Source organism: Camelus ferus, chromosome 21, assembly GCF_009834535.1.
Source record: "Camelus ferus isolate YT-003-E chromosome 21, BCGSAC_Cfer_1.0, whole genome shotgun sequence".
Lineage (NCBI taxonomy): Eukaryota > Metazoa > Chordata > Mammalia > Artiodactyla > Camelidae > Camelus > Camelus ferus.
This window is the reverse complement of record NC_045716.1, coordinates 25,674,762-25,697,236: the sequence shown is the minus strand read 5'-3', so window position 1 is coordinate 25,697,236 and position 22,475 is coordinate 25,674,762. Positions and strand designations below refer to the sequence as shown.

General features: G+C 42.3%; 1 protein-coding gene and 1 long non-coding RNA gene across 2 annotated transcripts; one reads left to right on the top strand and one right to left on the bottom strand.

Moving 5' to 3' along the window:
* Positions 1 to 1,091: 1,091 nt before the first annotated feature.
* Positions 1,092 to 19,689, bottom strand: LIX1L (limb and CNS expressed 1 like). The gene is made up of 6 exons (XM_032464407.1): positions 19,287 to 19,689; positions 11,350 to 11,513; positions 8,740 to 8,880; positions 4,089 to 4,184; positions 3,635 to 3,712; positions 1,092 to 3,299 (listed from the first exon to the last, which is right to left on the bottom strand). Exons 1-6 carry the CDS (start codon positions 19,576 to 19,578, stop codon positions 3,057 to 3,059), a joined length of 1,014 nt encoding a protein of 337 aa, XP_032320298.1. The 5' UTR covers positions 19,579 to 19,689; the 3' UTR covers positions 1,092 to 3,056.
* LOC116658761 lies at positions 12,448 to 22,352 on the top strand. Its single transcript, XR_004314063.1, has 3 exons — positions 12,448 to 12,525; positions 14,496 to 14,505; positions 22,343 to 22,352. It is a non-coding gene; the product is annotated as an uncharacterized LOC116658761 (long non-coding RNA).
* The last annotated feature ends 123 nt before the right edge of the window (positions 22,353 to 22,475 follow it).

Genomic DNA, 22,475 nt, shown 5'->3' with positions numbered 1-22,475 from the left:
AGCTGGAAGTATAGTTTATGGTCAAACTGTATGCCATGCTAAGGATTTTGGAACTTACCCTGTAGGCAAGAAATGTTTCTAGTTCAATATTTTAGTACTCATAATTTTTAATGTTTGCAAATAGCCCCCACACTATTTTTGGTTCTTATTTTTCCTTAAATAGACTGGCATTTTAAAAAGTTTACACTAAGTTTAAATATCACTGCCATAAATGGAAAAAAAATTTTTTCTATTACAAACTCAGATTAAAACATAACTAGTAAAAATAAAAATGTTTCCCCATCTACCACCTAAAGTCATCTCAGGTAACACCAAGGGTTCACATATAAACCTTTGGGAAGTGCTGCCAAAGGTAAAGATAGCTAAGTGATGGTTTAAGCAAGGGATTGGTACAGCTATAAGTATTTTAGAAAGAAATCTGATAGGAGTGTGGAGGATGTTAAGAATGAAGGTAGAGACTAGTTAGGAAAAGACTGCTGTGGTCCAGCTCAGAGGTGAAAAAGGACTGAACTAAGAGAGTAGATATGGACAAAGCAGGTTAGGAAGTTTATATAGGAGGTAAACTCAACAGTAAGTGACTGATTAGATGATATTAGGGGAGAATTGAGGATGAATCTGAGGTTCTAGCTTAGATAACTGGGCAGATAATTTCAATAACAGATCTGGGGAGTCAAAGAGGAGCATGTATGGAGAAAAGGATTTTATTTTAGTTATGTAAGTTCAAAGAGCTTGTGTCATCCGGGTGGTAATGTTCAGTGTGTGGAAATATAGATGTAAGAGCTCAGGAGAAAAACAGAAAAGCTCAAAACAGGTTGGGATGGAAGAAATAGGTTTGAGAATTGTGTGTATGATAGCGTTTAAGCCACCTTTGTGGGTGAGATTGCCAGCAGAAGTGGGGAGAGCTTGAGGAGAAAGTGCCAAGGACAAAATCCAAGCTCCTCAAATGTCTGGAGAAGGGGAAACGGAATACCCTCCCCTGGTAGTACAACCTTATTTCTACCACCCCAAAAATACTCATAGGAGTTCTTTTTAAGTGTATATATGTAAGAGAAAGTATCCTCTGATACATAAGTCTCAAGAAAGAGTCAGTCTGGCTTACTAGACAAAAATTTATTTTTAATTGTATTAAATTGTACATATAAAATACAAAGAAAGTACTAAAAAGGTAAGTAAAACTTTAACACCAGAAGTGGACAGATACGGGAACAATTTTTCTCAAGTTCTTTGGGCTCTTACTGGTAGATATTTGAGAAAAATAATCCAGGGGGTGCAAGGACAAATTCTTCCCACAACTCACATGCCTTAACACTTCCCAGAGAAAAGAGCACAGGAGAAAAGAGGGTTTATGATTTCTGGATTATAAGTATCCATAAAGACTGAATAGACACACGTCTTATTTAATGTAGGAGCCTCTGCTCAAACCCTACATTTGCTTCATGGAATACAGAGATGGGGCTTGGAGAATTCAAGGACATCTCTTTCAAGCACTAATACAATTGCTGCTAGATTCCTTACCTCTGATCCCACAAGTACTGGTCACCAAGATGATTTCAAAAGTAAGAAAGCTAACTTTCATCTTTTCCCTATCTGATCCAAAACAGCAAATTGTAGCATGTTTCCTAACCTATCTCTAAAAGCAAAGTGCATAATTGTTAAATGGGAAGTACAACTGCAGGAGCATTGAGTTTCTCAAACTCAGTTTAGAAAGTGCATTGAACTATAACACAGCATAAAGGAGATTACAGAAAAAAGGGGGAAATATATTTTAGAGAGACCCACAAAAAAACTTCCCAAAGGGAAATGCTTTCGCTGTACTCCAGATCATTTCTGTCCTATTTCCCCTAGGAAAGAGGTGGGGGAAGAGAACAGTATTAAAAACACAAGCAGCTGATCATTGATTCTCTTTCCTTTCCTGTAGTCTCTCAAGGTTCCAATAAGGAAGTGCCATAATGCCAAAGTCTCATCTAATTTTCCTGATCAGCTCATGCTCTAATAATCAAAGGAAAGGAAGAGGAAAGAAAAGAGAGAAAACATGAATCTAAGGTATGTACATCCAAGGTAGTAAACAGCAGCAACTTCGTGGGAATAGGAGGGACATGGCCCTCACCAAATTGGACAGATACTGTTTCCAAAGGGCAAAATGATGAGAGGAGAGAGAGGAGGGAAACATGTTTTACCTTCTACCAATCTTTGCAGGCAGGAATGTCTAAAGACAGGGTTTGACTAAGGTAAGGAGGGGAGGAGGAATGAAAAGGGAAAACTGAAGATAAGCGGCTTCAATCCTGACCCCTTCAGCAGAGCACATCTGGAGACCTGGACTGCTGGTGTGGTACCTGTGCCCCAGAAGCAGCGTTACATGATAAACCCCTACAGGTTGTATTTATAAGTCTTCTCTTATTCCTGGGCAGTTTCTCAGCAATAATTTTAAAAATAAGAAACCAGATCTTCACTTCCTTCTAAATAATAAAGTAAGGAAAGCCTCAAAATGAAGTACCATCTGGAGGCAGAGGAGGAGTAAGGTGGTGGGGGGAGGGGGGAGAGGGTGGTGTAGGCTATGAAATATCTGGTTACTGGAGGAACAGCTTGGTACCACATAGGCCCAGCTTAAGATAAGCCAAAGCCAAAGTCTTCATTTTCATGCCCCATTGGGTCCAAGAGAAAGGAAGAATGAGGGTTAGGGTGGGGCACACAGTCCTTATTCAAGCTCCCTGTTATTTGAAAAGAAGGAAACATGAACACAGTCAATCATTTTGCGCTGTTAAAATGACTACAGAGTTACTGGGAGTGTAAGAGCCAACAAAGCTCCAAAGACAGCCTGCTCTGTTTGTCAAGCGACACGGAGATGTTTCAAATGCAACTACATCCCAAAACTAGAAGTAAGAAAAATGATCTCTTAGCAAATAGGAATCCAAGTGTAGAATTTATACATACATACACATATATATTCTGTATTTTAAAGTATAAAGTTGAGAAAGTATGTACAGGAATCACACTAAGTTTTAGAAAGGACATATAAAAAAGGGCCTGGGGAGGATGGGGCGTATGTGGGTGGATGCCTAGCAGTTGGAAGAATGCATATTGCCCAACTGCCCAGCAGCCAGCATAAGAATATCTTTCTTCTCCTTGTGGAAGCGCAGCTCCTTGCCTGCCAGCCGAGCTTCGTCCAGTTCCCGCTCAGTAGAGGCCAGCTCTCTAGACAGTGCTCCTGGCACACTCTGCTCCCGGCTCACCCAGTCCAGTGCCATTTGGTGGCGAATGTCGTCATCTAGGGCCCGGTGTGAATAATGAGCCAGTACTTCCTGGAGGGCGAGAGGAATGTGAAAGTCACTGACAAAATAAAGGTTCCCACCACATTGACCCAACTGGGACTAGGAACTCCCAGCCTTTGAGTCCTAACTGGAGTCAGCACTTGAGTCCTCTGAGGAGATTCTTAAAGGAAACTTCCTGGTGGGAGAAGCAAGGCAGGTAAAAGAATCACAGTTAAGGTTTAAATAGGAAAGATTACAAGGATGAAGAGGGCACCCTAAGTAAGGCTTTCAGTATTCACAATCTGGTAGGCCTGTGTATTTCTAACACGACAGTCACCTCAGAATTGTCCTTCTGCCAGACTCCCCTCCCCCACAGGGACTCTCACCTGCCGAGAGCACTGTCTTTCCCTCATGGCCTTAAGGCTGCCATTCCAGTGCAGCAGTTGAAAAACTGTCATCAGCTCCTGGAAGAAGAAAATATTCAGTGCTGGGACACTGGGAGGCTGCGTCAGAATTACAGGCGAAAATGTATTTGTGGAAACATCTCATACCAACTCTGATATGTCCCTGGGGGAAGGAAGATATTTACATTTTGAAAAATATTCTCATAACTTTCTCTCCTTTCCTTTCCAACTGAGTGTTAGTGAGTTAGGGATTAGTAGGAGGTGTGTGTGTGTGTGTGTCTGTGTGTGTGTATAGACAGCCAGACAAATAGTACATATATATTGTGTTATATATAGTACAATATATAGTGTATATATATATACACACATATATGTGTGTATACGCAGGCTGACCCATGTTATTAGAGCCAGGGGAGTGGGAGGAATAGTATAATACCTGGAACTCCAACATTGACTTGCCCTTGTTGGATTCCAACATGAATCGGAAGGCACCAATCCCTGTATTTGGGTTGTCAGCTTCCTCCCTGTTGCCCTGGTAACAGAGGAAAGGAAAAGACAAATAGATTTTCAGTCAGGATTATCACCTCAAGCAGCACTGTCCAAGAGAAATATAATGCAAGCCACATGTTTCATTTAGTTGCCACATTACAGTAAAACTAAACAATAAGTATTAATTTTAATAGCATATTTTATTTAACCCAGTATACTCAAAATATTATTTCAACTATAATTAGTATAAAACTTATTAATGAAACATTCTTTTTCTTGTACTAAGTTTTCAAAATCTGGTGTCTCTTTCATGCTTACAGCACATCTCAGTTCCTACTAGCCACATGTCAAGTGCTCAGTAGCTACATGTGGCTAGTGGCTATTCTGCTGGTCAGCACAGTCCTAAAGGACTCGGAAGTCATCATACATTTTAACTTGAGTGATAGAGGAAGGTCAGGCTGATTTTCCCTGTTTTACAAAGGGGGAACACTGAGACATAGAGAAAAGTCCTGATTTACCCAAAATAACAGAGTGAGTTCAGCATACAGGACTGGACTAGCCTAGAGGACAACTGGCAAATGCATTTTAAAGGGAGACAGTATGAGTCATAAGCATGGCAAATTCTGGGTGGCAGTTTGGCCTCCTGGACACTTGCCTCCTGTGTCTTCTATTGGTGACATGACCTGCAGGGGTAAAACTAAGACATACTATCCTATCTGCAAGCCTAGTATATGCAAAAAACAATGCAGTGTAGAAGGTAAGAGCATAGCCTGGAGCTCCTACCAGTCTTGTGGCCTTGGTGAAGTCACTTAACCTGTCTGTTCCTCAGTTTCCTTTTCTGTAAAATGAGAATAATCATAGGTCTACCTTATAGGATGTTTTAAGAATTAGAGATTTTTTAAAGTTTATAAAGGGATAAATGTAGTCTAACAATTCCAGCCAATATAAAATGTGGGTGTATCATTGTATTGGACTTGGTGTCCAGTTACACAGTCCAAATCCAGGCTCGTACTGGTTCTGGTTTGGTGCTATTTGGTGGTGGTTTCATATTGCTGGAGATAATTTCAGATCCTGGGGCTCTCTCGGACTTCCAAAATAAGGGCACCTCCTGGCTTATTGGTGACCCTTTTGTCAACCTGATCTAGAAAAATGAGGCCAGGAGACTGCTGGGAACGCAGGAACCCAACTTTCTCCTCCTGCTTCCCGAGAGGTTTCCTGGTTGTTCCAGCCAGTTCCACGCTCCCCCCTCCCCTCAACCCCATGCCACCTCCCAAGATAAGAACTTTATTCTGCTCTCTTTGAGCAAGGAGACTGAGTAGAGGTCAGGAGCCAGCAAGTTATATCCAAATTCAGTTTATCGTGGGATTTTCTTGTATATGTATCACAGATAAAATAATGCCAGGCACTTAGTAAGTACACCATAAGTGCTAGTTGTTTATTATTATTATTATTATTATTATTATTATTATTATTATTATTATTATTATTAATTTTCACAGTGCTAGAATCAATGAGAAGTCAGAACTACTCGAAATGAACCCATTTTGTTTTGTGGCTCATGAGAAACAATCATGCCACATGTAGTCAATCTTTGTGGCAAAGCAAAAATCACAAAATTTCTATTTAGAAGTAAAAAGCTGGAAGGAGGAAGGAAAAAGGTAGTAATTTTCATTATTAGGATTTAGAGCTCTGACGCAAGCATCTGTTTTCATTTTTGTCTATAATTATTGAATGTGATACCTTACTTAGTACCTCCAAACGTTTCCATGGTATGGCACATAGAAAATTATGATCCTATCTGCACAGCCAGCTGGAGGATACAGAGCAGGCTGCGGGGCAGAGGAGTCCATCTGCCCCAGGCCTTGCTCAGATCCCTGAGAGTTGAGGGGATCAATATCATGGCACATCTGTAACCTACTTGGGGTACAACACAGTGGCTTGATCCACCATTGGGAACTTCTGCCTCATATGACACTTCTACACCTAACAAGATTATAAATGAACTCTATTCATTGAATAAGCATTTAATCACAGAATACTTGGTTAGTGGTAGGAACATCAGAATATAATTAGAAAGGAATTAGAATTAATTTTAATTTAACCTACTTATTTTACAAACGAGGAAACTCAGACCCACAGAGGCTAAATGATTTGTCAAAAGACATAATACAATACAGTGTCAGATTCAGGACTTTTCAAGAACAGAAGCTTAAAGCATAGAATGTGGACATTATACTTTACCCATGGCTAAGACCAAATGAAAATTGTTATTCTGCTGAATGGGAATTCCACTGGTATATTAATGAGAAATCCACTAAGTTCTCAATTTTGAGGGTTAATTATAAAAAAATAATAGTTTACATTATTTTTCTTAAATACTTTGTAGTAGACACTGCTGTGACCTACCCACCATCTGCTTCCTTCTTTCTTACTATAGAACCTTAATCTTGTTCTAGTGCCTAGTCATCTCCAAATTGCCTCAGAGAAGAGCAATTTTATCCTAACTCCAGTGAGTAAATCCTAATTCCTTTTGCCTGTACTGGTTTTTAAGGTGAGAATTCTGGGCTTTGGGTGGTAGAGAGGAGATCTGCTGGAGAGCTTCTGGGAAAAGATTCCATACTACTAAAGAGATGATTGAAAAGATGATCTCTTTCTGTCTCCGGATGTAGTTGTATCTGTATTTAACACCTGCAATTCTGTAGCTGTCTTGCACCCTGAAGGGGGTCAGCCCAAAGGCAAAGCCAGTACCTAGAGCGTGGCTGAGTGGAGAGATGGAAAGAATTTGGGCCAGTAGATGATGGCATTTTTGATCCACGGAATCATCCAGCCCTGAAATCTGCTCTACTTCTGGACTTCCTGTCATGATAATAAATTTCCTTCCTTCATTTATTAAGTCAACTTGATGTGAGATTTTCTATTACTTGCATGCAGAAGCATCTAAAAAGATAACATGTGCTAAGTGCTGGAATATATTCTCTTTTCTCCAATGATAGGTATAACTGTTATCCTATTTTACAGGTGAGTAAACTGAGACAGATTAAGTAACTTGCTCAAAGTCACATAAGAAGTAGAACCATAACGCTATGAACTCATCTACAAAACAGAAACAGACTCGCAGACATAGTAAACAATCTTATGGTTACTGGGGAAAGGCGGTGGGAAGGGATAAATTTGGGAGTTTGAGATTTACAAATTTTAGGCACTACATATAAAAATAGATTTTAAAAAAGTTTCTTCTGTATAGCACAGGGAACTATGTTCAATATCTTGTAATAACCTTTAATGAAAAAATATGAAAACGAATATATGTATGTATATGCATGACTGGAACATTGTGCTGTGCACCAGAGATAGACACATTGTAACTGACCATAATTCAAGCCAAAAAAAAAGTAGAACCATAATTTCAAAACAATGAATTCAGAGTCCATGCTCATAACCACTGCTTTCTATAATCCAAACTACTGTTCCATTGTATAATACATTAGGTGATTTAAGGGTGAAAAATATACTTTCTTGATTTGAATTAATTTGATTAATATTAAAAATGTTTTTATTTCCTGCAGATACTGCTGACTGGGGCAAAGAGTAAAAGGGGAAAAGCAGGTGGCTCTTAGGTAACAGAGGGACTATGATTCAAAGTGTAAAACACTCATCTACAAACAGGTGACTGAAGCAGTTTAATATATGTAATTACATCTTAAATACAAAGAAAACAGACACAGAAAACTGGTCCGACTTTATCTCCCCATCGGTGATCTTGTGTGGAGGGAAGAAGAAGGCAGTGCTAATTTCTACGCTGTCCCTCTAGACTAGAAAAGCCTGTCAATCGACCTGGGTCCCAGCCGCCACTTTACCATCTGCAGGCTGTTTCACTTGAGGCAAAAGTTCACTTCTGTGTTTTTAGTTTCCTCATCTGTAAAATAGCAATAATCATAGTACTTACACCTCATGGGATTATTGTAAAGATCAAATGAGATAAAATACATATAAATCCTCTAGAATAGTCCCTGGCACAAAATAAATACTCAGTTAGGATTAGCTATGGTCATGTCATCATCATTAGCATTTGAAAGAACAGATCTTCTTTTTACAGAGAGTAAATAAATCATCTTCCCCATTCCTAGAAACGTAAAAAGGCAAGATATTGTATTTTTTTAATTCTTTATTAATAAGATGAAGTAATGCAGGCAGGAATCAAGTGACAATAAAAACAGTCATATAAAAAAAAGGAACGGTAAAGGAAGAAGGGACTCAAGTCTTAAACCAAAATTAGGAAACACAAAATTCAAGCTCAATTATTATTTTGTAATACCTCTAAAGTTCTATAAATCTTGAAATAAAGGTTTCTAGATATCAAAGAGATACGATGAAAGATACAAAATAACAGCAAAAACATAAACGCATATATAGAATTAGAGACTGAGACATGTGGAGCATGTAATACGGAAGACTGACAGAAAATAAAGAAAGAACAGAAATGTAGACAGGAAAGAAAACCAAGAGTTCACGCTCTGTTTCCTGGTAATATGTAAGACTTCCCAACCTGCCGGCTCTCCCACGCCCACTCTCCTTCCTTCCAACTCCAAGCAACTTACATTGAAAGATGCCAGGGCCTCAGAGACACTCTTCTCAATGAACTCATCAGTGATTCTTCGGGAAGGATGTTCATTAAACACAGAATTCATTAGTGCAATCTTTGCAGCACTCCGCCGGGCTTCAGCTTTTGTGGGGCAAAACTGGGCAGGGGAGAGAGAGAAAATATGTGTACGTGTGTGTCTGAGAGAGAGGAAGAAAAAATGGGAGAGAAACACTTGGGATAGAAAACACTTGGATACTCTGGATAAATCAGTTTGCTCAACACACTCTCCAAAGTTTTTATTGTAAAATGGATGGGACATTTGGTAACATAAATTTGATTCAACATCCTGAAGTCATTAAGGAACTGGAGACAGCTGCAGCTCATACCAAACTGAATGCAGAATGAAGACCGCTGAAGTCAGCATATAATCACTGGATATGAAAAGTACCCCTGTTTAAACTGTCAACAGAATTAATTACTCAAAAGCCAGATTCTGTCCAGTCTGTTAGAAATATCTACCTTGTTCTCTTTTTCTGCAGATGGGCAAGATCTTTTTTATCCTAAGATTAGAACAAATTTGTGTCTGAGCTGCTTCTGCAGGGCAGACCTCTAAGCTCTATCAGAAGCACCCATCTAGAATTCTTGGACTTTACTTTTAGTTGTGTGCAGGCAGTTCCCCCAGTAATGCAGTGAGCTAAGGAGCTATCCCTGAACAGAGTCTATGGTCTGAGGAAGGATTTTATAGTCTTTTTTTCCCCACCAGTGGAAGCAAAGAGGAAAGAGGTGGCTAGGAAAAAGGAAAGCTGACCCAAGGAAAACAAGAAAAAATTTAAAAATTAATTCATGTTTTTTACATTGTATCCAACATAGGTATCATAAAACAGGTCTGATTTTCAGACGTCTTGAATCACACCGCTTCAGATCCCTAGCCACCTTTATAATTCATCTTTACTGGCTGCCTCCAAGGCCTCTGTGCCCTTTGTCATTTATGATTAGGATTAGAGAAAAGGAAGAAAGTGATGTCATAGTTTTAAAAAGTAGACAAGGATATGTTTGCTACTTAACCATCCTTAGTATCAATAATCCCCGGTTTCCTTTAGCTGACAGGTCCCTCTGAGACAGCGTACAGGGCTTGGTGCATTAACCCTAAGTATTCTTGCTTCTTTAATGTCTCTGTTTCTACTCCTCTCTGTTTATTAGCCTGCTGCCCATTCTACTGTATAGTGCTCTTTCTGAAAAGTCACCTGTGAAGAAAACCACCAGGAGAAGTTTCACCTGCAAAGTTGATATGAAGGATACAAGCTAAAAGGGGCCAAGATAGATAATTCTTCCCTTTCAGGAAATAATGGAATCAAATTACTGTAATAGTCTAGTTGGACATCACCATAAAATGATCAAATCCTTATTCAGCAGTATGATGAGGTGGGAGAAGGACAGAAAGATCTTATCTTCCACAAGAAAAAGATAAACATTAGTCATCATCATGGTCATAAAATTGTATTTCTGAAATGGGTGGGGTTCTGAGAGAAAAAGCTGGTCACCTGACTTGAAATGAAGCTTTCTTACGACTGTTTCTGTTTGAGGCAAGAACTGAGCTGCAATGGTACTCATTCATGCAACAGATGTACTAAGTACCTGTTCCGTGCTGGGCACTGAGTTTGGTGGTAGGGATTTAAACTGAACAAGAAGACGGACGCTCTCTCTGCCTCTGCAGAGCACAGTCAACCAGGAGAGAGAAACAGTCAGTTATGGTATGTTGTGGTAAGTGATCTGATAGCAGACATTGAAGGCGCTGTGGGTGCACGTAGCAGGGGGTACACCTTTGTCTAAGGGTTATACAAACCATATGGAAAACAGAACATAAGTGTCTGGTCTCTTCTCTAACGTCCTTTGCAGGTTCTAAGTCGACATTTCAGAAGATTACCTTCCTGTCTACAATGTGAAAAATCCACTTTGATGATAATATTTATACTAGTCGAATTTCTCATTATCCTATGATAGCATCACCTCTTTTCATCATCAAATATTAACAGGTCTCCCATAGACTTGTAGAATGCTAGTACTGCAAATACTGGTTAGAAATCATCTCATCTATCTCCTTCATGTTATAGATGGGGAAACTGAGGCCCAGCGAAATTATCCGATTTGCCCTGCTGGCAGTCAGGGGAATGAGAATTTAGATCTCCTAATTCTTAGATGAGTACTACTCCCACCATATATAGTCCCTCTCCTTTGATCTCTTAGAGAACTCAAATATTGCTTTCCTTAGTCATAGCCTATGAAAAAGTACTGAGGGCAAAGAATTTTATTCTGTGTTCTCAAAAAGAGATAGCAGGAAGTTGGAAAGCCAGATCAGAATATGAGTTAGGTGCTAACCGTCTGCTTTTCTTTCAGCCTGCAAAAACTCAAACCCACTTTGAATTGGAGCATGGTTAAAAGAAAAGCATGTTACTGAGGTTCTTTTGTGGTCACATGAGCCTCAGATGTTTATCGGAATGATTTTCCCAGAACTGGTTCAAGTCTTTAAATCTGTGATTTTAGACAGTGACTTATGGCCAAGTGATAGAGAAAGCCATTACTAGCACATAAGCCTTTACCTTTGCTACTGCTGCCTCACAGCTCTTACCTGGAAACTCCCAAAGCAACTTCCCCCAGGCAGGGTGACATAGCAGACATAGGGAGGGCTGCTGGAGGGAACCATCTCATAAACCACCAGAGCCCCATTCTTCAAGTCCGCCCCGCGGGACTGCTTCATTTGCCAGAATTCCTGAAGCGCCTCCACCACATTCACTACAAAAAGAGAAGTGGTTAAGTTCAGCAGTGAGAACGCTTCCAAGTGGTGCTGTGCTTCAGTTCGGTACCTGTAACATGTGCTTACATTAAAAGTCCACCCGCTTAGTTCCCTACCCATCACCAGTAACATTTAAATTAATAAGCCTAGGCTGTGATTAAGTCTGTTTGCATAGGAAGACCAGAGTAGGCCTGCCCTCCCCAACCTCTCTAGTTCACATTTTGATTAGTCCTAGACATCAAAGGGAAGTAACTTCAATATAGGAGGCCAGAGCTTCCAAGGTCAGCATACCATTATCACTGCCTGATGAAGTACAAGTAGATTATTCCACGGTTGGTCAGCTGGCCTAGAACAGTAGTAACGATCACAATCATAAGTGCTAGTATCTGCTGAATACTTACTGAATGTGGTGCATTTTCTCTAAGTGCTTTACCCATTTGATCACAACCACCTCATGAGGCAGGCAGTTTTATTATTTCCATTTTACAGATGAGGGAAATGACGCATAGAGAGGTTAAATGACTTGACCAAGGATGTAACAGCTGGGAAGCAGCAGAGCAAGAATTCAAACCAGGCAGTCTTGGTTCCAGAGCCAATGTTCTTACCCTTTATGTGATATTGTCACTCACGGAAATACGGCTGTATTAGCCATCTTCCAGGCTATGCTTCCGGTGAGCAAACCCATGGCCTAGATTCCTTCTCCATCCTGCAATACTATGTGTATACTATATATATGAGAAAGATAAAGAGAGAGAGGGAGGGAGGAGGAGAGAAAGAGAGAGAAGGGACGCGAGAAAGAGAATGAATTCCGAAGCTTTCCCTAAGCATGAACGATTTTTTGGAGGGAAACACTCTTCCACGGGTCTCTTGCACTTCTCTCCATCTTGCTAGGTGTGCCAAGATGTCAAGGCCCTGCCTGCTCTTTACTTGGGCCATTTCTCAGGATTGAGTTTGCAGCAAGAAACCTTGAGAGATAAGGTAATGCCTCCCTTTAGGACAAAGAATAAGCTTGTTTACTACTTGCTATAAAATGGCAGGTTCCCCAAGCTCAGTATTCCTCTCCTGTAATGCAACCCATGGCCCATGTAAGCATCACCTGAGCCCTCCACGTCAGACTTGGCAGGCAAAGGAAACCAATGCAAACAGGATGCTTCTGCTACTTGCTCTGCTGTAAGTAATAAAGCCCTTTGTCTCTGACTCAGAAGTTTCTTGACTTCTGCCAGCATCCATGAAACAATAAACAGCTAACTGATTAGTGGTAAATAGGGTGAAATCAAACTCCAGACTTGACACTGTATTCCAGAACAGTTCTCCTCATCCCCCAATACTTGGATTCAGTTATTTCACAAAATGTATTGAGTGTCTACTCTGTGCCAGATTATGTGCTGGATGCTAGGCTACGAAAGTGAGCAAAGCCATACTCTGTTGCTTTTCCTGTGTAGCTTTCAGTCTAAACTGATCAAACCCAGGACCTTGTGCATGCTAAGCACATGCTCTACCACTTGAGCTACACCCTCTGCAACTCTGACAAGGTGAAATTTAAGCTCAGATATAAGTATGGATTCATTTGGCAAAAAGGTGAGAGAAGGATGCTCTGAGCAGAAAGAACAGCATGTACAAAAGCTCTGTAGCAGCAGGGAACATGGTGAATAAAGGGACTAGTGTGGCTAGAAGAAAGAGAGTGAGGGGTAGTATAATGCAAAACGAAGTTGCAAAAAGAAGCAGGGACCAGATCAGGTCAGAGCTGGCGGGTCATGTTAGAATATTGGCTTTATCCCAAGGGCAATGGGAAGCTACAGAAGGGGTTTAAAGGAAAAGAGGGATGAGGTCAGTTTGCCTTCGGAAAGGATTGCTTTGACTCTAAGGTTCCAAACATTTCAAATGGCTTTAAAGCCTTATAATAATAAATTATCACACACATTCTCTAGTATCTTCCAACATGACTGCTCTCTACTCTTAGTTACAATATGAGCTCATTCATTCTTTTATATCGCATTAGAAAACACCAAGATGGGACAGCCGTGCAATAGATTTATTCAGGAGGAAGTAGGAGGAGGGAGAGCCTTCAGACCATGTTCAAGGTCTGACACCCGTGGAAGGAGAGAAGAAAGGCAGGAAGTTCGGATATGAGAGTCTCAGACTGCAGCCCAGTTCCAAGAAAGCTTTGGCCAGGCCAGTGGGAAGTCCTCGAACTAAAGGAATCCCACATCTCACCAGGACGTGCCTGAGTTAGCGCTCCTGCTGCGCTTAGTCATTGACTGGGAGCAGTCTGCAGCATGTGTGGCCTCAGTGCAAATGTGGTGATGGACTCAGAGGGGACAGCATTTTAAGGCTGTCAGTGAGTTATGCTCCCTGCAGCAGGAGACACAAACAGCCCATTTCATGGCTGCCACACACACATTAAGCAAAAATTTGAGCACTTAATAGGTACATAGCTCTATTCTAGGCATTAGAGATGCAAAGATGGATAACAAACATTCCCTGCCAGGAAGGTGTTCAAAATCTAGTGGCCAATAATAACTCATCTCACCTGCTCTGCAACTGAAGCAAGCACCCCATGTACCAGAGTTTGCAAAGCAGCATACGCTCTTTTCTAATACCCTATATTTAACTGACTTTTTAAAATGTTCATTCTTCCATTAAAAGACAGCATGAAAAGGAAACTCTCTCTTTCTCACTCTTAGCTTTAGCAGGGGCTCTTCAAAAATCACTGCTGCCCAGAAAGCTTAGCCACCTTTGTTCTTTTCATTGAGATCTTTTCAGCCCCAGTTCCCTCTTCGAGACAATTTAGCACAACGTACTGGGTGACAGCTCTCCTGACAAGCAAACAATAGGGAGAATACTGAAATAAAGAAGAAGGGGAGGAGACTGCTATAATGGGGAAGGTCCTATTAAGAAGCATATGTCCATTCTATATCCAGTTAAATCCCTTCTGGCTCAAGAGTACAGGACCATTTTCTAATGATTACTGAAAGCCAAAGGAAATAGGAAGTCTTATTTCAGAAATGTGAGTATGAAATGAGAAACTGGGCAAAGTGATCAGGAAAAAAAAAAAACAATTAACTGTGATCTGCATTTGAAAATGCTCACAGACTCATTCATTTCTAGAGCTGAAAGGGATTCTAGAGATCAACTAGCCCCAATTCAGGCTAAGGAAAGGTAAATGACTTGGTTGAGGTCACATAGCTGTGGCAGAGTTGGGGCATGAATGTAGATATTCTGATGCTAATGTTATTTGGGAATCTTAGCCCAGGGTCCAAGGTCCAGTTCATGGTTGAGCTTCCTGGGGGTTCACAAGCCCCCTAAAACTTTAAGTAAAATTATGCCTCTGTGTGTGTGTGTGCACGTGTGTGCGCACATGTGAGTATTTATGTGTATGTGTAAGGAAGGTGCTCATAGTGCTTCTCAGATTTTCAGTAAGACACAATAGATATAATGGGTTAGTTAAGGATGGTTAAAGGACAGAGAAGTAGGAGGGTAGCAATTACTGAGACATACACAACTGACAGCTACCACTGGGTTTAGGAAGTCACTGATGGATGCTGGGCTAAAAGGGACAAGAAAGACCAAGATAGGAATATTTAAGTGCTTGTACCATAATGCTGAACAACAAGAAAGAATAGTTTTGGGTTTTCCCTTAGGAGATAAAATATTAGATGAACGTCTAAGTAGTAAGAGAGACAGACTGTATATCCACCAGAGTAAAAACATTAAAATAACACAATAAACTACAATAAAAATTTTATAAAAATAAATACAGTTTTGTGGTAGGGCAGTATGGATAGACAGATAATAAATATAATGAAATTGAGAGGTGAGTGAGAAGGTTCTCCCCGATCATACCGGATGGTGAGAATAGGCTGGACTGGCATAATTCACATTATTATTAAGATAGGGAATCTGATTAACAATATTTCATCTAACATTTCTATTTCAGTTTGTAGAAGGTACCCCTGAATAGCCCACAGTGCTATTCAGTGTTATAGATTCTGGAAGGGAGGGATTGCAAAGTGACAGTGACTTTGGGAGAGGACTAGGATAGGCTGAATAATGCACCCTGAGATATCCAGGTCCTAATCCTTGGAACCTGTGAGTGTTACCTTATGTGGCAGACTTCGCAGGTGTGATTAAGTTAGGGATCTTGAGATTGAGAAATTATAGTGGATTATCTGGGTGAGCCCTAAATGCAGTCACAGATGTCCTTAGGGAAGGAGACTGGATGTAACACAGGAGAGGAGAAAGTTTGAACATGGAGGCAGAGGTTGGGGTGATGCAGTCACAAGCCAAGGAATGCTGGCAGTCACCAGCAGCTGGAAGAGGCAAAGAAACACTCTCCCCAGAGCCTCTGGAGTGAGCACAGACCTGGTGACTTTGGCCCAATGATACTGATTTTGGACTTCTGTTGTTTCCAGCCACCAAGTTTGTGATAATTTGTTAGAGGAGCCACAGGAAACTAATAGAGGGTCTAATGCAACATTCCAAAAATTGGAAATATTCAGATCAATCATTTTAACTCTACAGTCACGTACAACACAGAAACTGTCTGTAGTTCTGAGGAAAAGGAACAACTAAACAGAAAATATCATGTAAGATTCATTTGTTCAACCCAGTGGAGTAGCCAGGCAGAATTTCCAATCATGTGACCAGATTGTGATATAAAAGGACAGCAATAATTTTTAAAAAGATAGGTTTGAAGAGGGCAACACAGAAGTTACAGAGCAAGGAAAGTGACTTGGTCATTCAGTCAATTGTGCCAGCTTAGAGATTGCCAGCTGTCAACCATCAGAAGGTGGGTCTATATGCCATGTGGGAAAAGGGGGCAAAGGAAATGGTAAGGTTAACAATCCCTATCAAATGCACAGTTTTCAAAGCATTTCCACATGCATAATAACAGCAACCATTCATCGAGTCCTAGCTAGGTGCTGCAGGCTTTACATTCATTATCTCATTTAATCCACACAAAACTATTAAGAGAGGTATTATAATACCCAGTTTTTACCAAAGGTGAACAAGTTAAGGAACAGGCCGCAGTGGCAGAACCAGGATTTAGAATCAATGTTTGCCTCCCAAACCAACCCTCTTTCTGTTGTACTATCCTCTTTTATTGCACACATGCTCTATAAAGTTGACTGTGAGCTCCAGGAAGATAGGGTCTGAGTATCTACCTGTCTTGTTCATCACTGCATCTGTGATCAATAAATATTTGTTGAATGAGTGAATGGAACAAATGAGGCCTAGAGAGACTAAGCAATTTATCCAAGATCACACAGCCACTACTTGGCAAGACCAGGTTCTCTGATTCCAAATCGTATACACATAAACTGATTAAGGTCCGACAGCATACTGAGCTATATGTGTATCTTGGGTTGGGACTAGGGGAAGAGATGTAGGACAAACAAGTGAAAAACAGAGGAATTGTTTTGTATAAATGCTGAGATCCTTCATGAGTGAAGGACAATCTAAAGACTACGCCTAGAAAAGGTCAATTTGGAGCAGTCAGGAAGAAGATGAAAGATCTGAACTGAAGATGATACGGTAAAGCATTACTGCATTGGGGAATGGTCTGTGAAAAGACTAAAGTAAATTGTATTCAGGGGAATAGAGCCAGCCCCCAAATACCATGCCATCAGTCACAAGGTTATGTGGGCACATGCCAATGGCAGCTTTGTCTATTAATTGAAGCAGAATAAGTGATTCCATGTGGTGAACGACTTCTGAGCCAAATCGGCAGAGATTCTGCTTCCCTGAAGCTGAACTATCTGCCAAACTCTCCCAAAGTACTGGCTGGACACCCAGACTGGAAATGAGAAACTCAAGAATAAAAGAAGGACTGTGGTGGGAGGTAGGGAGGTTGGAAGAGAAAATTGTTGGAAAGTCTAAATCCTGACTGATCTTTGTCAGTATAATCCCCTTATTCCCTCATCCTTTCTAAGGAAATGAAAAAGTTTTTACAGAATACTCAGTTTAGACCAGAGCCCCTCCAGGTAACACAGATAAGAAAAAGGGTATGCTCCTCTACAATATTAATAAACACCTGAAAGTTTCTCAGAAGAATTGTTCAGATTTAGGGTGACCACTCCTGGCTACTCCTATGCCCGGAGGCAAAAACCTTCCCTTGGTCTCAACTTAAAGAGACCCGAAACAACAGGACAATAGCTGATGGCAATTCCATTACATAGCCTTGTTAAATCTAGGAATTAAACTTGAAAAACAATTATATTCCCTCATGATGAACTTCAGGCTCATATGCATTTGTATTCCCAGCACCTAGCAAGGTGCCTGCCCCATCGTAGGAGTTCAAATTATTGAAAAACAAAGGAAAATTTCTGGTAAATTTATCATTGGCATATATAACAAAATGAATCTAAAATCTGTTTTCATAGAAATCTCCGTGTTTACATTGTTAGGATTCAACAGTGGGAGAAAATAAGACATGTTCTTCTCAAAGAAATATGAACCAGTACATTTGAGAGAGTATTTGTCATTTTTTTAGTACCCATTATGTGTCAGGTGCAACATCTCACTTAGTCCACATCATAATTCTTGAGGAAACTGAAGCTCAGTGAGGTTAAGTGGCTTCCGCAAAGGCACAGCTGGCAAGTGACAGAGATTTAATCTGGGATTTAATCCAGACTTTTCTGACTCTAAAGCCTGTGTGTGCTCTTTTCACTACACTTTTTCAGGGAGGAAAAAAAAAGTCCTTACTATCTATATTGAAAGCCTCATAACCCTTTCCATGTATTATTGGTAAACTAGAAAGTTAAAAATACAGTCACTTCCAGGTCAGGCAGGACCTGGCCAAGCAGAGAGAAGTGATGTCTCAGAAATTCCAGACCGGAATTCTGTATCTCACAGCCCTCACTATATATTCCTTGTTATACTATAGATCTGGAACTCAAACTCTGGAAATTCTGCACTGGTTAAACAAAAACAACAAAGAAAATCCTCACATCCCCCTTCTCAGAAACCCTAGAAATTAGGCATCTTTCAGATGAAGATTTCTAATGGAAGGGTTTCTGCCTGGCTCATTTCCACTGAATTTAACATTGAGAGAGCCAAGCCCTGGGATTTATCCTTAGTTCCTGGGCAAGGGCCAGGAAAACAGAGTCAGACAGAGAGGCTGGAGTCGTGAGGCTCCATACTAAAAAAGACACCAAAGTGAGGTGCTAAGTCACAGGAAGCTGGTGTGGACTCAATGGTATGGGTCCAGATTTACAAGCACCATTATAAGTGACTTGTGAAAGCACTGCCTAATTTCCCAGCAAATCTGAAGTTGCATTGGAAATTTCAGAGTGACATAAGTAAGAAAAGAATTTAAAAGTCAAGGTTAAGGAGATGGAGTAAATTAGCCGGAAGCCAGGAATTGCTGAGATCACAGAAGATTGAGAGGGTATGGTTGAGAAATGTCTTGGATCTGAGATAAAGGATAGGATCCCACACAATGGGGCCTGGTCCCCAAAAGGAGAAAGATGTTAAGGCATTAAGCTACAGGAGGAATTTCATTCCTGAAGGAGAAAACATTGGGAAGAAAAGAGGGTTATATCTGTAAAAAAAAAAAAGGATCCCTGGAGAATATAATAGTAACTCAATAAAGGGGAAGGGTGGGAGGCTTAAACATGAATATGAATGTATGTGTGTGTGTCCCAAAAGGAAATTCCCCAAAAGGAAATGCAATGTGAGGGCTCTGCGCCAGGAAAAGCGATCCAGAGGACTGTGGGAGCAAAACTCCCTTACAGAGGGTGTCCCGCAGGAGGCCAGACCCGCAGACTCACCTCGGCCATAGCCCTGCGTGTGCTTGGCGAAGCTCCTCACCACGGCCTCCACGGCCTCCCGCAGCACCGCGGGGCTGCCAGCAGCGCCGGGGGGCAGCGGCAGCCCCGCGGCCCCAGAAAGGAGCAGCGGCGGCGGGGGCGGGGCGGGGGGCGGGGGGGCCGGAGGGGGGCCCGCTGGGGGTGTGGCGGTGGCAGCCGCCGCCCCAGTCACCCCGGGCCGAAGCGCTCGCAGAGTGCCCCTTCCGCTGGTGCCCACTCCAGGCTGCAGCCGCTGGGCTCGCAAGGTCTCCATCCTGGCCGCCAGCGGAGTAGCGGCCCGGAGCCTGCCAGCCCGGCGAGCTAACGGTCCCAGCCACCCCCGCCAGCGAGCGCCCAGGGACTGAAGGAGCGGCCGGAGCCCAGCCGTCAGTCAAGCGGGGGCGGGGACCATACACGTCCTATGCCAATCACCGGCGAGGGGGCGGGAGCTGGCCTGCTGCAGTTCCGCCATAGGCCAGTTATTGAGGAGGGCGGAGGTTCTGAACAACCAATTGCAAAGAGAAAAAGTGATAACCCTCCATAGCGCAGAAGCTTAGGTTGGGCGCGTCTTTGGGAGTCCTGCGGAGAGTGCTAGAAAGCGGGTCAGACCCCTGGGGCGAGGTTTGGGGTCAAAAGATAGGCCTACGTGCAAGGCTGAGGGGAACTGTAGACCGGATGAGAGGATTCTCAGAGAGCCTTTGTCCCCGACCATTGCATTACATAAATATAGATGAGGAAAATGGTTCAGAGAAGTGATGTGACTTGTCCAAGATCACATGCAATCGGTGGTGGAGCTAAAGGGAGGAAAGATACTGACATTTAATGAGCGTATACTTACTATATATCAGACACTAAACAATATACTGTAGTGCAGTTTAATTTAATAATCACAATCACTAACTAGATTTTCTTATTTTACAGATAAGGAAGCTGACTGAGAGGCTAGAAAAATTGCCCAAAATTAAATAGTCAGAAGATGGTAAAGGGGATTCAGACATAAATCTTCTGATTCCCAACAGTTTTATTTTTTTCATTACACCACATCATTGGGTAATTTTCTGATTTCATATATTTTAAACTTGAGAGAGTAAGAAAGAGTAGAATGGGTTGCTCCCCTACCTCTCATTAGAGTAAGGAAGTTAGAATATAGGAAGAAAACCAGCAAGCTGAAAGGTCCACAGGGAAGATTAAGACAGGTACTTTTGTTCATTAAACCTGTCAGGCTGGGTTCCTCCAATTACTTCTACACAATTACACACACACACATTACACAGCCTTTGTCAGTTGACAATCATACCATTTTTACCTAGGTGAGGTCATAATAACTAATTCTCTCTCCCTTTGTCTCTCTCTCTCTGTCTCCAGATTTCTCTCTTTCTCTCTCTCCATCCTACAGTGGCTCAGAAATCAAAGATGGGGAAACAGAAGGCAGAAGTGGAAGAAAATGGATAAAATACACCTGGTAAGGTGACAGTTAAACCCCCAAGGAAAGACTGAGTGGTTAAGAAATAAGAAGCTTGAATGTATGTGTCTTCGTGTATGACTGAAGCATTATGCTGTATACCAGAAATTGACACATTATAAACTGACTATACTTAAATATATGTATATACACACAGACACACATTAAAAAAGAAATAGGAAGCTTGAAAGAGGGACAGTTAACCTACTGGGATATATCTGCTGATGGTGGGAGGGATTCTTTGTAGGAATCTTAAGTAAAGCATTTGAGGATGGACATAGGAGAGAAATGAAAACCTATCAAATGCCTTAAAACCTTCAGGACACAGGACACGTACCTTTTCTTCTACAACCACAGTTGGTCTGGAAAGAATGTGGCTAGAATCTTGACGTATCCTCTAGATACTTACAGCTGCAGTTAGCATCACCCTCCCTCCCTATTCCTCATTCCCCACACCCCCCACTCCCGGCAGAAGTGACAAAACAGAGACTTCTGAACACATTTATTTGATATGTCAAGTGGAGAGAGAAGTGATTTAGGGTTACTCCCCACTTCTACCTGTGGGGGTGTTCATAAGCTCTGACAGAAGAGCAGCTTAGAGCCCATGACCCACCCCCTGGGAAAATGAGACAACCTGTTGTATTGGTTGGGGCAACAGGGTGGGAAGAAAAAGCAGGAAGTTGAGAAGTAAAGCTGAAAGCAGGAAGGGCAGCAGCAGAACTGAGGCTTAGGATTGCTGCAGGAAACCCCTAAGGAGAGTAAAGAAGATATCCTGAAAAGTGTTTAGGGCTGGAAGCAGGGTGTGAACAAGAAGCCAGTCCTGGAGAGAGAAGCAAGACCTGCAGATGGGGTGGAGATTCACGAAGAGGGTGGAGTGTCCAAAATCATGAGCGGGCTGTGTTGCAGGGCATACATGGAAAGCAAGGGATTGCTATTGCAGGAGGGTAAAGAGATTTTAGACTACCCCATAAATAGGGGCTCACTACTGCTTTTGAACAAATGCAAGTGAGTTTGGGACCCTTTTGGGGCCCTAGCACAAGTGGCCCTGTGTGTGTCGTGCCTGTGGGTACACAAGTAATTCCCACATGCATGTGAAGTGACCAGGGCATGAATGCATGTCCCTATGCCCAATAAATTGAGTACTTACCCTTCCCTGCAAATATGGGTACTGTGCTTGTGGACACATGTTTACCCATGTGTGTGTGCACCGTGCCCATGAGCACATGCAAGAGACCCCTATGTCCGTGGTGTGTGTGTGAGCTGGTTGTCCCACCTGTCCCATCGAGGTCCTGATCCCCACCCTTCTTGGCTCCTCTCACTCCTCTCAGCGGCCGGGCTCCCCAGGCCCGCCTAGACTCTGGAAGCCCCCTAGCAGGCGGATCTGCTCAGTCTGCATGGAGTGGCGCCTCACCAACTTGCGCTTGGTCCTGGGAGAGCCTGGCGCCCCCGCCTGGGGAGGGGCGGGCAGCGAAGGCGCCCGACCTCCGGGTTGGGGGCGAATGTCGGGGATGGGAGGGTGGGGGCTGACATTGAGCGGGGGCAGGAAACCAGGCCGCGTTTGCGCGATGTGGTCCAGGAGCAACGTCCCCGAGCCCCTCCGCTCCAGCAGCCCTGGACTCCGCCTCCGCCCGCTGAGTGGAGACACAGCCCCAGGCAGACTCTCTTGGGACTGGCGCGGGGAGGGAGCCGAGCCAGCTGGAGGGAGGCTC